The sequence below is a fragment of the Etheostoma cragini genome, chromosome 1 (genome assembly GCF_013103735.1).
Source record: "Etheostoma cragini isolate CJK2018 chromosome 1, CSU_Ecrag_1.0, whole genome shotgun sequence".
Taxonomy (NCBI): Eukaryota; Metazoa; Chordata; class Actinopteri; order Perciformes; family Percidae; genus Etheostoma; species Etheostoma cragini.
This window is the reverse complement of record NC_048407.1, coordinates 2,774,879-2,792,368: the sequence shown is the minus strand read 5'-3', so window position 1 is coordinate 2,792,368 and position 17,490 is coordinate 2,774,879. Positions and strand designations below refer to the sequence as shown.

General features: G+C 39.2%; 1 protein-coding gene across 2 annotated transcripts in view; it reads right to left on the bottom strand.

The window, feature by feature from the left end:
- The window catches only part of si:ch211-186j3.6 (neural-cadherin), a 302,735-nt gene that overhangs the window by 167,177 nt on the left and 118,068 nt on the right, over positions 1-17,490 (bottom strand). For both annotated transcript variants that reach the window (XM_034874840.1, XM_034874848.1), the window contains exon 8: positions 8,222-8,394. In XM_034874840.1, coding sequence (XP_034730731.1) covers positions 8,222-8,394 — 173 coding nt within the window. The remainder of the gene's footprint in view (positions 1-8,221; positions 8,395-17,490) is intronic.

Genomic DNA, 17,490 nt, shown 5'->3' with positions numbered 1-17,490 from the left:
CCCCCCCCCCCGCTGGTCCAGCTGGCAGCCCACTCATTCTGACATCTCTCAACTAGTGCATGAATAGGTCCTGAGCATGTGTGTTTCAGGCCTGTGTGTAGTGATTACTAACAAACAGAGTGTAAAATGTAACTTTCCCCACAGGGGATCAGTTATAATAATATTATTAGAAGAGCAGAGCAGTGAAAGCATGGAGAGACTTAGACCTATCTTTAGAAACGGTAATATAGAGTATGTGGGAGGTGGAATATATTTATTTTGAAAGGAGAGATTAAAGATTATTTACAGGGACAAAAACTGCAACATGGACACAAAATAATGAGTGAATATAGAAAGAAAAGAAGTAACCCTGGGTCCTGCACCATTTCCATCCATCTATGTTCTACAGTTTTTTTGTCCTGTGTACTGTAAGCTAGACAGTGGTAGTGGGTTCAGGGGTCATGAATCTCAACATCCATTGGAAAGGTTTTGGCAAAGGTGCTCAATAGCTGCCTGGTGATGTGTTCACTGGGATTTGGTAAACAGGAAATGTTTGTAATAGGTGGAACAAAGGACAAAGTATAATATCTATTGGGGAAAGTAAAGCCGATGGTGTTGGTACATATTTTTTCAAACGAATAATGTTGTTGTAATACGAAGACAAGACCTAATTCCAGTAATTACTTATGATTGATTTATATTATAGGGGTGAGAAATATTGTGTCATAAAAGTGTACACTGCTCTGGAAAGAGTTTGAAAAACTCAATTATTTGAAAGACTTAGAGAGCTTTTGACAATTGGCTACAAAATATTCTGTGTGGTGATTTTAATATAATTACTAACGAATATGACCTAGTTAGTCCCAATGTTTTTACAGTACAGTCTGAAGTTAAGCTTCTTTTTAACCAGGAAGTCTCTTTCCAAGAGAGACCTGGCCAAGACAGCACACCCGTTACAATTCAAACAGAAATACAGCATAGTCAAAGGAAACAAGAATCACACACATTTATTTTAAAAGAAATATGTGACAAAGCCCAATTAACAGATTGAATCAAAATATGTATTTCCTGTTAAATTCCAGTAAACTACTAGCAGCTACAGTTGACAGCTTGAAACTGTTATTCTAAAGTGCTCTACAACAACTGTTTAGTACTGTAGAAATATTACAGTACTGTGCTGTTTGGAAATCAAACATTAAAGTATTAGACTGCCAGCTCTTTGGTTGCAGTTATACTGTTATTTTACAGTTCCTACAGTATTCTCCAATAACAACTTACTTTAAGAGTCTTGTTATTGTGTAAAAATTCTCACATAAAAACACTGATGTGTAGGCCTATTTTTAATTTCATTTCATTTTAGATTTTGTTTCTAGTTCTTTTTTTAGACTTTTGACCGGTAGTGTATGTTTCTAATCACTTTAAGGTAATTAATTATGGGACAGTAGTAAATGATTTCTCTAAACATATTATACATAAAACCATCTTGTCTTCGGAGTCCTTAGAAACCCGGAGTTTCTAGAAGTTAAATTCAAAGTGCCTGGAGGACTCGGATTTATCAATATTAAATTAAAACAAGAAATTCATCAAATGTTAAATTAAAATGTCTAAATAAATTAATATAATATAGAATTATGGAGATTAGTAAAACAAAGATTAAAAGATTTCTTCAGATTCAAATTTAAAGGAATAAATAAAAATAATGCTTTGATGGAACGATATGTTAAAAAAACTTCAAACAGATGAAGAAAAGATCAAACTGATGATGAAATCATGCTGGAAATAAAAGCGCAAATAGATAGATTATATCATGAAATATTATAAAACACTTATAAACAAACAAATACAGATAATAGAGGTGATTTAATACACACCCTTAAAGCTAGACAACAGCACATTCAAAGCAAATGTATTCAATCTGTAAAGAAACAGGACGGTGTTGTCGTTTTTGATAAAAAAACAGAAAAGACAAGTGATCAGAGAATTATGTGCAGATGCGTATAAACAAATATACTGTAGATACCGGCTGTGAAGACATTTTATTAGATAAACTCCCATCATGCAGCTCTCTGAACTTTACAGAGCTTGTGGGAAATATACTATCAGTTAAATATTGATGATGTAACTAACGACTTTACGAGATGTATAATAAGGGTCTGAACGGAGGCTGTATGGGGGGGAATCCTTATATCAGGGTGTAATGTGTCTACTGTTTAAGAGAGGTGATGACATTGATAACTACAGCCATTTGACTATAATAAATACCAATTATAAAATATTAGCCAAAGTGATTCAAAATAGATTAAATTATATATTAGATGAAATTATAGAGCAATCAAACGTGTGCCATAAAAGGCCGTTTAATGTGGGATAACCTCTGCACATTGAGAGAAATGATAAATAAGCCTGACTTTTATATAATCGGGCTAGACCAAAAAAAAAGCCTTTGATTCTATTTCTAGAGACTATTTATGGATTGTAATGAAGTCTTATGGCTTTCCAGAAACTTTTATTCATTTGATCAGATGTCTATATGTTAAATGTGAGCGTATAAATGTAAATGGTGTTTTAACAGAGTCCTTTAATGTAGAGAGAGGGGTGAAGCAGGGCAGCCCTCTGAGCGCTGCTTTATATATTCTGGCCATCAGCCCCCTTATTAAATCCATAAACTCTGATAGTCTCATATCTGGCGCACACATTGGACTGGCGCCCAAAGTTACTCCCATGGCATACGCAGATGATGTCACGGTTGCTATTAAAAATCGGATGGAGATGGATATTTTCACTAATCACTTGAACATGTATGAATTAGCTTTCGGTGCTAAACTAAATCATGACAAAAGAGAGGGGGTTTGGAAAGCAACAACCGTGATATCAACATTAAAGTGAATGATGAAATTAAATCTTGGGTTTCACCTTTTGTAACAAAAACTGAAGTGAAAGAAACTGGGAGACTAAACTCTGTGAAGTCAAAGAGGAAGTAGAAAAATGGGAAAAGGAAAAACACCAATTATAAAAATCAAGAGTCAATATTATCAAAACCTTTATATTATCCAAACTCCTGTTTTTGACAAATATCCTTCCTCCATCGCACAAAATAATAATTCAGTAAATATTCAGTGTGTAAATTTGGTTTGGGGTTCAACTAGAGAAGTAACAAAAAGAGAAATGATGTATAAAAGCAAAGAATATGGGGGGTTAGGGGCGGTAGAAAGGGGAATAAGATTGAATATTGCTTTTGCTAAAAATATGTCAGCAGCCATCTTGAGGAATGCTCTCTTGGGTCGGAAGTGGAGGGAAAGGAGAGGCAGAGCTAGACAAGTCAAAAGTATAATCTTATTTACGGTGATTTTATAGATGAATATGAAAACCTTAAAATAGACTGGAATGGCTTTCTGTGTAAAAAGATTTTTTTTAAACGTAATGATTATAAATAAGGTGGTTATATGATGAAGGAACCCAGTTCCTGACATTTAAAAAAATAAGAACCTTTTGGAGAGCATTTGCGATGTGAGATGGCCCGTAGACAGACTTCCGGTCAGAGCTCTTGGAGTTGCTATGGTAACAACTAAAACTTGTCCAATGATGAGACACAACAGCATCTCTTAATGGACTATTCTAGAAGTAAAAAAGACTGGGACCAATTAAAAGTTTATGGTGTAATGTTGGTTATTTTGGATAAATCTGTAATGTATTGTATTATTGACAGTAGTGTACTAGAGAAAAATAAGGAGCTGATGCAAATAATATGGAAGACCAGATGCTGTATGGCTTTACAACAGACTGATTTAGAAAGCCATGAAGAAGAGCTCACTGAACAAAGAAGAAGAAGATCTCTAGACAAAAAAACAGCTCCTTCCTTGGGACATTCTCAACTTGTGATGTACTGCACATTAAGAGACTCTTTGCACTTTAGCATATGCACTTTATGATATGCATTTTAATACATGCACTTTACTAGCGCTTTTGGCACTGATACTTTATATTTTATAGTAATCTTAAATGTTAATTATGTCTGTTTTTTGTCTTTTTATTTTCTGTTATGCCCTGTAATAATGTACGCCTACTGTTTATAACTTGTTAAAACGTTAATAAAGCTCTTTAAAAAAACAACGTTGTGGTTAGGAAAAGAACAACGGTGAAAAAAAAACGTCACACGCAGGAGACGGCGACAACAGTGGGACGATTGTAGTTAGGAGAAGAAGAGCGCGGAAAGGAACTGCCACACGCGGGACAAAATCCCTGGTTCTCAGGGTGAAAGTCCTGTGTTGTTTGACCCATCCACAACATTGGCATTGTTTTATTTTCATCTTACAAGATACATTTTTAAGCGCAATGTTGTTCTGCCATAAAAAAATTAACCACATAATCTATTGAATGTGAAAAATATATCAAGAAGGAAACAGTTTTTTATGAATTATTTACCATTCTATGTTTTAAGTAATACGGCTTTCCCCAAAAGAATAGTGCCTCCCAAGAGGTTCAAATTCAACCCTTAAACACTAACTCTACTCACAATTTAACACCACATGAATTCTCTGACTCATTAAAGATTCATTTAGCGGTTTCGGTTCTTGGTGAAATGCAAGGTAGCTGCTCCGTGAAAGATTTCGTCAATCACTGAACTTGTCAGACACACAGAGAGCTTTATTATCCTCATTTAAACGCTGCCTTGGTTTTGCTCACTCACTCTCTACGCTCTCTGCCTCCCTTCCTGGTCCCTCATCTTTCTCTCTCAAGTTCTTTTTTTCCTCGCCTCACTGGAGTTTCGATGCTCACGTGCCACTGACACAGTGGAAGGGAAGGAATCCCCTAGTACTGCTGGTTGATGTCTTGCTTTAACATCTCAATAATGACAGTAGAGCCTTGTTCTTTAATCTAATCATGTGCTCTCACCTCATGCCTCTTCCCATTCTTCCTATCTCCTCTCCTCGACCCCCCCCCCCTCCCCTTCAACCGTTCCATCTGTAGTCATCACAAGCTTTAATATGTTTCGCCTGGAACTTTGGTGAAGACATTCAGGTTTGCATGCGGGCATTCACTCATGCAATTAATCAGAAGGCTCAGCGGGAGTAACAGGGAGTACCCTTCATTGGAAAGTGGTTGGAAAAGGGCAGGCACTTTCAAAGGAATACTTGGCAGGTGATTGGATGAACCCTCTGTCTTCCATGTTCACCATTGTTGTTTTAAACCAAAAGTTGCGGCTAAACCACGCTCGTAGCCACCAGTAGCTCCGTGCCGGACGCTGACTGGTGCGGTAAGCTGGTATTTCATAAAAAAGCACATTACTTGAAGGCTGACAAGATGCATTTTTGTGTGCTCCCGTGATTCTTGCATGATCTTGTGATATTGCGATAATCCAACTAGCGTGCAAGGTAACAGAAGGGGTGCTTTTTCAAAAACAATTTTTATTTATTTTTGCTGAAGTGCTTAACAATCATTATTTAATTTTGCCCAGTTGCGGCCTGTTCAATCAATAGTTCCAGTTGAGTTAATATCAAAAGTTCCAAAACATCTATGTTGTTATTTGTATTGATCCACAAGATCCACAAGACATATTATCTACATACATGTCATTTGATTGGAGGCTAGTCTAAAATAGTTTAGATGTATGTATTTTTTTATAAAATGTCCATTTTTTTATAAAATTCAGATTTTCATAAATAATTGAACATGCACATGTATTTTATGTTCTGTTAAAGAGGGGGGGAAGGTGGGGTCACATTTGTGCATTTAAAAATGTACTTGAAAGTAACGCATTAGTTACTTTCTTCAGTAACTAGTTACTTTTATAATTTGTAACTGAGTATCTAATTTTGTTACTTTTTAGAAAAAGTAACAAGTAATTGTAACTAATTACTTTTTAAAAGTAATTAGTTACCAGCACTGTTCATCAGACTGTGACCCTCAGCATGCGCTGCAGTAGGGATGACTGTCTGACACCATGGTACTCCGCTGGAGTTTGAGTATCTTGTACCAGTCTCATCATTGAGGGTAAGAAGAAATGTGAAGCTGACAGGTGGTTTAGTCGGCAGCTGAATTTGAAGGAAAAGCTCTGGATATACTAGAGGATCCAAGTCCTTACCCTAACCTGTGATCTTGGGGTTTGGGCTCGAAAGAATGAGATTGCAGACACAAGCAGAGGAAATGATTTGGCTTCACAGGGTGGCAGGATTTACCCTTGGGGAAGGCAAGGTGCAAAGGAGTTTGCAGTAGAAGCTCTCATGGATAAACCAGTCAAACGTTTTCTGTTCCGATGCTGTTTTCAATACCTCAGCTCAGGGTACTGAGCCGATAACGAGAACCAATTTGATACCAGTGCTCCCTTTTTCTCGCTCATTTGAATTCTGTATCCTCAAAGCGTGGAACCCATTATGATAATTTCCATCAAAGGTAACATAAGGAAAAGAACTGCTGTGGCACTCAAAACTTGATAAAAAGATTTTAGCCGTGTGTGACTGAATAAATGCGCTGTAACTGATAGCATAGCAGAGCAACACTGAATTTTATAATGACACTGAAGGCTTAAATATTTCCTGCGGATCAGTAGCGTCCAACCTATCCGCCTAATAAAATTTAGAATCGACTAGGATCAATACCAAGTGGGCAGCTAAGATCAGGCCCAGAAGGAGCTGGAGAAGGTTGGTGGGTACCAAGAACATACATTGGGATGAGATCAAATATACAGTACAGTGTGGTGAAGTCAGTGCAAACAGCACATTGTGTTTGTTGGATGGTTGATTTTGTTCATGGTGGTATTTGCATTTTGATTTAAAAATATATCCACACATGTAGTGAACGATGCAATGCTCTATATTTTCTGGCCCACAGGCAATTTCGAACATGGATATTTTTTGTGAATAGCCTTATGAGAGCGGTTCACAGGGGTTAATGAATGTAGTATGTCTGCTTGTGTCTATAATCTGATATTTATGCCACTGGGAAAAGCAGGATCTGGCTATATTCCAGAGAGCCTGCTTCCCTCTATCTCTACCTCTCCTCCATGTGTCTCTTGCTTCTTCTGTCTTGGTCCACTGATCCAGCTCTGAGTTCCAGAGAGACTCAGAGAGACTACAGTACCTTATACAATTGGGCATAAAAACAAGATAAAAGAGCCTTTCCGCTTCAGTGTCCTGCTGCTGGCTGCCAGCAACTGAGGAAAACACCAATGAACGTTGGATGTCTTTACCAACTGAGAAACCAATACTGAGCCTCTTTTCACTTTTCTGTTCCAGAACTGCCTTCTCCCCATAGTTTTTTTGTGTGTGTATATATGCAACCAAAGACACATAAATAAAAAGCTGTTTGTCCAGTGTCTTCTCTTCCATCTATTGATTTTCTTTGTTCTTATTTTTTTTCTGGTTCATTTGTTGATTTCTTTTTCATCTATTTTGACTCTGAAGAGACGTGGGGAGAGTGTGTGTGTCTGTGTGTGTGAGTGTGTGTGTGTGTGTGTGTGTGTGTGTGTGTGGGGGGGGGTGCTTCAATTGTCCGTTGCAATAATCTTCGTGCCCGCAGAGAGAGAAAATGAGTCATATACTTGGAGTATGATGCCAGCAGGAGATCCCTGACATCTACAGCTGTGCATACAGAGCACATGAAACACACTGTGGAGCAGGACTCTATCACTTCTTCTCCTCTCTTTTGGCTCTCATCTCGTCACCTGTCCCTCTGTTTCTTCCTGCTAAGATGTGAGGCAGAACGGAAACCACTTGGTGCTTACTTTCCCCCAGGAGACAGAAAGTTTACTCAACATGCTAGCGCTCCTAATCTTGGTTCGCAAGACCTCGGGGGGCTTGAAAAGTCACCTCATTTAAAATTGAGACATGGCTAAAAAAAAAGGTGGAGACGTAGCGCTTCCAGAGGGGGTTGGTCGGGAATTCTCCCAGCTCCCTTAAAGCTCTAATTAAAAGACCCAGATGAGAGGGAGAGAGACGAGAGAGCACAGGCGAGGGTCAAGTCGGCTAATCACTCCTCCAGAGAGGAAAGATAGAGGCTAATAAATAGAGAATGTAGGCAGACAAAGAGAAGGAGACAGGGGAGTGATGGAGGAGCGTTTCATGGGAAAGTTAGACACAGAGAACTAGTAAAGAAAAAAGATAAGTAAGAAGTCATTGAGATGGGCAAAAAAATGGGTAAAAAAATGGCATGGCAACCAAGAGAGCAGTCACAGCAACAAACAGAAGCAGATAAAAAGCAAGACCTAACAGGGTTTATGATGCAAATGTGCCATCGCCTCTCTTACCTTCTCAAAGACAGGCTTGTTGTTGTTCACGTCGTCCACTCCCACTATGACCTGGGCTGTGGATGACAAGGCCTGAGGTCCACTCGAGGCGTTGTCATCCGTTGCGGTTACGTTGAGGACATATTCAACGCCCTGTAGGTAAGGAGGCGGACTGGAGCGCAGACGGATCAGACCTGCAACAAACGTAAGGATAACGGTGGTTTTCATGCGCTCAGGGGCAGGAGCTAAGTCTGTAGGGACCTGGATGGGAACCAGAGGGTATGTGGTTCAGTGTGTGTGTGTGTGTGTGTGTCTGTGTGTGTAAACTAAACATTCTACATCAGTAAATACTTGCTTTCCATATGAAATAAAGAAGTTGGCATTACTGTGTTTGTATTAGGGCTGGGCGAGATGGAGAAAATCAAATATCACAATATTTTTCACCAAATACCTCAATATCAATACCACAACAATATCATAGTGTTGACTATTGGTTCTTTCACAACATATTTACACAATGAGATTTTTGATACATTTCTGCAGTACTGTAGATAATACGAGTATGTGGGTAAAGACAAATAATAAAACAGTAACAACAGTCTGGTAAGTTCAGAAAATTACATGACTTTACTGTAATGCAGCCTTTTAAACAAGGGAAATATATCGCGTATGCCACTTTACGATATCTATATCTAAATATCTAAAATCTAAGACAATATCTAGTCTCATATCATGATTGTGATATAATATTGATATATTGCCCTGCTCTGGTTGGTAATGTTAATCAGTATCTTTTTCTGCTATTCAAGGTGACAAATTAGCAAAATCCTTTTAAAACACACATTAAAACACATTGACTTAAAGGTGCTGTAGGATGGTTTGTGAAGATTCAGGACTACTTCTCAGTCCCTCCCCCCCATCTACTAAAGCACAAACTGTGTCCGAAGCCCCTCCCCCCACAAGGGAGACTGAGTGTGCGTGAATGAGCAGTGATTGACACGCAGTTAGACAACACCCCCTGGCCCTTATTGGAGGATCCGAACAGGGAGCGGTGGATTTTTGCACATTGCACTACAGGCCGTAGGTGGAGCCAGAGGAATTTGGCTGAAATTGTATTTAAATTACCTGCCAATGTAGTTCTACTTGAAGATTGGGTCAGGTTGAGCAATTATGACGGAAAGTTAGTGTTATAACTCGAACCTACTGCATCTTTAACTAGGACTATCAAAAGTGGGGTGAGAACATGTTTACCAGATGTGCTAATGAAGCCATTACAGATGGGTAGTTGACCCCGTTCTAGGACGTTTGTAGTGTGCAAAGGACTATTTTGTAAATGTACCCAGAGCTGTATTTATACTATGTACCAGGTTGATTAGTAAGGACTTTGGACCTAAGGTAGAATTACTGGAACACTCTGTTATGGTTTGGTGTTTTGTCTTGTCTTATTGTGGTAGTCTGTTTTCCTGTGTTTATTTCTTAGCCTGGTTACTGTCATGTCTTGTTATTATTGTATGGCGTTATTTTTGGTCTTGTCTTGTATATGTTCTGTTTCCTGTTTTATTTTGAAGTCCGGGTTTCTTTCTCGTCTTGTCTTTAGTTTTACTTCCTGTGTTTTCCCGCTCCTGTTGTTTTCCACCTGTTTCCCAGCCCTCTTGTCACCTGACTCTTGTCACGTTGTTACCCTCTGGATTTAGTCTTGGTGCTTCCCTTGTCCTGTGTCACATCACTCTAGTGTTGTGTCACCCCGTGTCAGTTTGTGTCTGGTTCCTTGCTTCCTGAATTTCTTTTGGTCTCTATTTCTGGTTTGTTCTGCTTTTGTTTTCAGATTCCCTGTTCTTGTTTTATTTTGCACTCTAGATTTAGTTTTTGCCTACCCCTCTCAGGACTTCCTTTGTTTTTTGTACTTTGCTTTTTATTTAAATAAACCCTCAAGCTCAACTTTGCCTTCCTCCTCTCTGCACTTGGGTCCACCATTCCGTGCATCACCTGACACAGTCACGTTTAAATGAGTGCTGTCAGTTAAATGTGTTATTAACGGTGTTAACGCAAACCCACTTTAACGTTTAAGATTGTTGTTCTTTTTAGCCTATTAAACTTTTTTGTACATGCTGTTGCAACAACTAGTAACATTAGGAAAAACTCCAAACCCTCAACGGATCTAGCTAGACCGGAAACAAAACAGGCACGCCACACACACGCCGTTTGGGCCAAAGAGTAGTAACGTTAGGTTTTGAGTGGACGGCGAGCACGAGACGCCGATAAGATTCTAAATGGAAAGTTTCCTTTTAAAAGTTGCCAAATGTTCCATTGGCCAAGCAATGTGTGTTATTTTGTTGTGGACTGAGCCGCACGGCCAGTCTGAAATACCACTTGATGGCCAAGCACACAGTTGATGCCAATCCCCCCCCCATCCCCCCTCCCCCCTGTCAAAGTGTTTTTTCCACCCTTTTATTGATGAAAATTGTTGATTGTGACTATGAAATTAATTGAGATTAAATATTTGAATCATTTGACAGCACTAGTCTAAGTCCCTTGCCTGACATTTAAAGGAATGCCTTTAGCTCATAAGTCAAGAACTGCAGCCCCCGGTTTCATTTTGTCTGCCATTGTTTTGCCAACTGTGTTCTTGCAAAGGCAACATTTATACTTATACTACACTTTATATAGTCCATATCATGTTTTGTGAATTGGACCTTGAGATGAGGTAGAGGTTGCAAGGGATGCACAATTCATGGTGCTGTCAGCAGCCGCAATCCATTCTTTGTAAATTTCCCCCAAATGTCAGCTGTTTGAGATCTATGAAGTAAAGTGATGAACTAATTCACATGATACCAGAGTAAAGTGAACACAAAGTTAAAAATAACCAACATGGTCCTTCACACTGCATGTGCTGTTGCAAAGGCACAACAGTTCCCTTTATAAATGAGAAGAAAAGCCAAGCAATGAGGGAGAGGGAGAGAGAGAGTGTGTGTGTTTGTGTTTTGGAGAACACAGCCTTTATTTGAGTTTTTTTGTCTAAAAGTTTTAATTTATTATGGCAAAACAACATATGCATGGTTAACTTGATTGGTATTCTCTTTTAGTGCCATCATTCTGGCATTCCATTTCATCCAGTGTCTCTCTCTCTCTTTCTCTTACTGACTCTTTCGTTCAGTCCTGTGTAGGCGTCTCATCTGCATCCCACTCTCTGCTTTGAATGACTCCTCCACTCTGTATTCATCTCACTGGTGCTCTGTTTACTCTATATGTGTGTATGTGAGTGTGTGTGAGTATGTGTGTGGGCTAAAAGTGCAGACCTTCTTATCTTCAGAGGCAGGGGCAGGTGCTATGGCTGTCATGTGTTCACTTGGTTGCTGTTTCACAAGAGACACTGGAATTAGAATATTATGTACACCTATCATAGATAAGTGTATGTGCGCGAGCTATGCATCCTACTATCTCTCTTCCCCAGACCAAAGGAAACGATGACAGATTGCAGCCAGACAATGTTCTGATCTTTTTTTTCTTCTTTTATGTGTGTGTGTTCATAGCTACTGCGCTAGCACAACACATGCGGGAGGATGATTTACATTCTATTGATTTGTAGATGAGTTTTTCAAAATGATTAATAAAGGAAACAGGATAAAGCAAAGACAATTGCTGTTCTACTGAAGTTATTGCTATACAAGCACATCATTTTTTCAGCTGCACTTGTTGTACAGTATGTCCCTTCTGTTAGCCTTTGAGTTTGCGAGAGTGTGGGTGAATGCATGTGTGTGTTGGTGCACAAGAGATGGAGGATTGCCATGGCGGGGGTGTCTGCCTCGAGGTGTTTGTCACAATGGCTGGTTCCCTGGCACTGCTGTCGATGGTAAAGGGTACGTGTAAGGGTGTGTGTCTGTGTGTGTGAGAGAGAAAGATATAAAAATAGACAAGGAGGGAAAGAGAGAGAAGGAGAAAGATAATTCCAATTTACACCTGTAGAGGTGTAAGGGGAGGAAGCTTGGGCTCAAGACAGACACAGGCATAGACATAGTCTCAGACACAGAAACGCATAAATATACTCACACGAACACACCTACGCAATTAAATGCACACAAACACATATATTCAGCAAAGGCATCTGCAGAGGTTCATACCCGAGTACAAGAAAGTCTGAAGAAAACAGAAACAGAAAACAGAGGGGATGTTTCCAAAAGCTTGTACAGTATGCAGATTATTAATATACTTCCCAGCTTAATTTCATTCCTGTTATGTCGAGGGGGCAACACATTGCCGTTTCTGTTAAGTGACTCCAGATTTTGTGGTATAACACAACACATTTTTCAAACTGTTTTCACTTTTATTATTCTTGCAAAGTTGACTCAATTTTCAACACTTTGCACACAAAACATTGTTGATATTCTTTACCGCTGTGCCACACAAATGCTTTAAATATTAAAGAGACAAGCCATCATTCCTAAAGGCCTCCTGCTGGAGTGCTTACAGTATATTTTAACGTTCTCTGGAGTCGCCTTGCAATCTTGCAACAATGACATCTTTTAACCCCACATTTCCAAGAAGGTTTTGGACAGCATATTTTAACTTTCACATTATACGTAACAGATTTGTGATCCCTGTAACCATGCAACTGTACAAGATTTCATCAGGAAGCAATCCATAAATCCTTTTGAGGAATATTTCATATCAAATAATGTGGCCATAGTGGCTGTGACATTTTGAAAAAACACAGTATAACAGTGCCTTGCGTTTGGGTGATTGTTCTTCCCAGGCCCACGTCGAACAGACTGGTCTTTTTTTTGGTCTTTTTCTCAAATCTGAGGTGGACTGGAGAACATGCAGACTCTGATGTCCCCTTTTTCATCAATGAAAAAAATATACACTTAAAATTAAAAGCTTAGAAAAGGCACAGATAAAACTAAGCAAGTCGATTCTGGGGACCTGACCGGTTATTTATTGCAGAAAACTCTTAACTTTTAAACATGCATAGGTTGACAGTTGTGTATGTGAGTTGCATGTGAGTTGCATGTGTCTGAATGTGAGATCTTTGATAGGTATATTGTTGAGCACTGTCTCAGGTGCACCTAAATCTCCTTGTATGTATAATGCATAGACAATAAAGGACTCTCATCTTAAGGAACAAACTAAGCAAGACAAAGCTGGTACAATAACAAGTTACTTTGTGTATGCTGTTCATTCAAATAAAAAGAGCTTATTGCACAGGATCAAAGAAGAATGTTGTGTAACCTGGCTAAGCTCACCCATAATGCCCATTCACTTAACAGAGCGTCCTATTTAAATGTATGCCTTAGAATACATCACATGTCATTATGCTGACGCTTTTATTCAAATAAAAGTAACTTATAATTGTATTACAGTATATGTCAGAGGTAGCACGCCTCTGGAGCAACAGGTGTTAGGTGTTTCGCTCAGGGACACATTGGTTGACTTTCGCAGTGGGAATTGAACCCAGATCTCCCACTACAAAAGGTATGAGTCATATCCACTGCGCCATCATCACCCAGGGCTGTCAATCAATTTAAATATTTGATCACAATGAATTGTGTGAGTGCCTTGGTTAACTCGGGATTAATCACAAATTAATAAAAAGCATGTCATGTGTTCTAAATGTACATGTTTAAAAAGGGATTTTTCTACGTGCACATAACTTTAGTCTTGGAATGTGTATGTGTATATGCCTCATATTATTCTAGGAGGTTCTAAGGCTTGATCACCCTTTATTTTCTCTTAGGCTGTTTTTGATGTGGGCAGCAGCTTGTGTTTAAAGACAAAATTCTTTATGTAATCCCCGGTCCTGTTTAATATTAAGGTCATGACCATGACTCCCGTTATGAATATGAATCAGATTTACGGTGTATACAAAATAAATAATACTGCATAGGTACTGCATATAGCAGTTTGCAAACTGCCTATGGGGTCAAACACTCACTCAGTAGATACTAATAATCATGATAGAAACACTTCAGAATAAAAGATTTTAGGACCCCGGCCGATTTCAGTTAAATGGAAGTCAACTCAGGATGGCTATCTTATGAGGCATACGGTAGCCTGCCTCAAGGCTGCATCCCATTCTTTTGCATTTAAAGAAGATTATTTTATGGGAGCATTTTAGGCCTTTAATTGAAAGGACAGATGAAGATATGAAAGAGGAGAGAGGGAGGGGGGGACATGCAGCAAAGGGCCGTAGGCCGGACTCAAACCCGGGCCTACTGCGTCGAGGAGTAAACCTCTATATATGGGCACCCGCTCTACCAACTGAGCTAAATGGGTGCCCATTCTTTTGCATTTAAACCCTGACTCATGTTGTTCAGTCTGTTGTTTCTTTAATGTAGAACAGGCTTTAATTATGAACACTTATTAAATGCTGCTGCTGACTTTTATGGTTTGGCCAGCTCCATGTATTCAAGAGAAATCTCCCATCTGGACACCTTAACTCTGATAAAAAGAAGAGGCAATTTGCTCATGCAAATCACAGTAGCCGGGATGGTTTGCTCCCAATTTCTCATTATCCAAACCAAAATAGGCTATTGTACGGTGCGTGGCTGGGGGTTGATAGGGGTTGCATTGTAAAAGGGGCTTAGGAGAGGTTGTCATACCAAAAAAAAAAGAAAAGAAAAAACGGAGGTAAAATTAGACTAAAATTTGAATTGTTTGCAACAGAAAGAGTAGCCGACTTGGGTAAAAACAAATAAAAGAAGACAAAAGTCACAAAAGATAAATAACTTAACTATCCATTTAAATGCAGATTATTTCAATACTGCAACTAATGTGAGCATCAACTTATATTTATGAGCTAGTAATATGGACAGGAAGTAGTACAACAGCTGTTAAATAGAGTTATTACTGTTGTTGATGACATAACAATGCTTGATAGATGCTCTCTGAATTAAAGGGTTGGTCCACCTAAAGATTATGACTAATTGACAGACATTCTAATGGCTATGTGAGGCTGTAATGATTAGCCCAATGCTAATGTCAGCAAGTTAACACCACACATAAACAACACCATCATGCTGGAGGAGATTTACCTAGGTTAACAACATGGTAAACACAGTGTACGATGAGGCTGCTGGGAATAGCAATAGTTCTGCAGGTATTTGATCATAAACCAGTTAAGGGATTACTATTCATCATGAGAGGGACATAATTGTACCAAATTATATTGTAATCCGTCCAATAGATGTGGTTAAAACCACAAATGTCTACGTCATGGTGGCATGGCATGCAAGGTAGAGTTTGGGAATCATAAATGCCAATTTATCTGACAACTGATGTGATATTTCAGTGGGTGGGTGTAATGCCATTAGCAGACTATATAATAAATCAGGGAATCACCAAAGTCATTCCAATTAATCCTCTGGGGACCATGAATGTCTGCACGAATTTCATGGCAATCCATCCAATAGCTAGATATAGATCTTTCAGTATGAAACACAGTGGTGGATGAGGACAACTTACACTGCCATCCCTAGAGCCCTGCACCCAACATGGACACCCTGATACAACGGAGGTAATCTACAGACCTCACAGTAAACACTGTACTGAAAGAAATATCCCTACGACAATGTGCTCTGTGGATTATCCTGAATAACAGAGGATACTATTTCAGGAAAGTCACATTGCCGATACATTGTAATGTATTTTTTTAATGCTTTGAGCACCAAAAATGAAATTCCATTCACCTCAAATGTGTGTTACTTTGAAGACAGAATTTTTGTTTGTCTCACTTTAAACCAATACTTTTTACAATAAGTGACAAAAACGTGTTTTAGTTATATTATAATTTAAATAATAGTGGGTTAAGGGAATGGACCTTTTACATTATGAGTACCATACTGTGGTAGTAAAAGTAGCCCTAGTAATGGTAGCAGTCATAGTTTCATTTGGATTTCTTATATCAGAAAGTTTAACCCCGGAATCACAAGTTAGAATTTAAAAAGAATTGTATTTCCATACCAAAGACGCATTAAGAATGTAAGCACTCAACCAGCAGTCCCTCTGTCCACCCACGCTGCTCCAACAGCGTGGGGTAGTGCACTCATGCTTAATGAATTGAGACAGAAGGCCAGATAAATGTGACCAGTTCAGTAAAAGGCAGCAGGCAAACAGAGAGAGGCTACTGGCTGCTTGCTATGTTGCATGTACAGGGAGCACCGGAGGCGCCCTGTAGTCCGATCCCTGCTTTGCTCTGACTCTGACTGGTTAGCATAAACATCTAATAGGGCCTAAAAGCCTTGGATGAGTGCAACACATGCTGGGTAAGTGGTTGAAAATGGGACATGGAAAAGGTTTTAGGACATTCCAAGAACAAAGCATACAGCGAGCGTCTGTTCTAATCTAAGAGATGTGTTCCTTTAGTATGGTTTATGGCTCTGTGTGTATGTGTCTCTCTATAGCTGTGTTGGGAAATAGTGCACTATATAGTGTGGTCGCCATTTTTGCAGTAGTGTTTGAATTCTCCGCGGTTAATTTCATTCACTATATAGTCCACTACAAAATATCCACAATGCACAGATAATTTGAGTGTACATACAATGTACCATACAATTTACTCCCGTATAACACAATGTTTTCCCGGAGGAGAAAAAGATGCAGACGTAAACTGAAAAGGAAAATTGGAGCAGGCTTGAATTTCTTTATAGTGGAAATGTAGCATGCAACATACTGTACAACCTTTTACTATCCTCCCGAGCAGTCGATTTGTTTAAGGGACATGTCCAAAAATCTGGTTGAGTTCCTTTGATAGTTAACTATTTAATGAACACTATATAAGATAATAGTAAGTGAGTGAATAAGGGCACAGTTTCAAACACAGCTCATGTTTGTCTGCATGGCATATACATACATAATGTACCCACACACACATACAGTCTGTATATGTGTGTGTGTGCTTATATGTATGCCTATATACAGCTTGTTTTTTCAAGGTCTACAAGTGTGTGAGTGTTGCTACTGAAAGGGCCAGCACATATCATCGCTTATCAGAGAAGGAGAAGATGTTTCCTTGGGGGTCAGTGAGCTGCTGTCACTTCACATGAAGACAGCCAGGAGGGAGGAAGTACAAAGATGAAGAAAGGAATGAGCGAGAGACAACACAGAGGACTGGGCACAAATCCGGTTGGGGGTGTGGGAGTAAAGGGACGGAGGGAGGGAGTGCTTCCTCCAGTCAACATCATGCCGACTGGAGACTGGAGCTGAGAGAGAAAGAGGGAAAGGTTAAGAGAAGAGATGAAAGAAATACTGACAAACAAAGGACTTTTAAAAAAAGAGAGGGAGGAGGACTAGTGAGT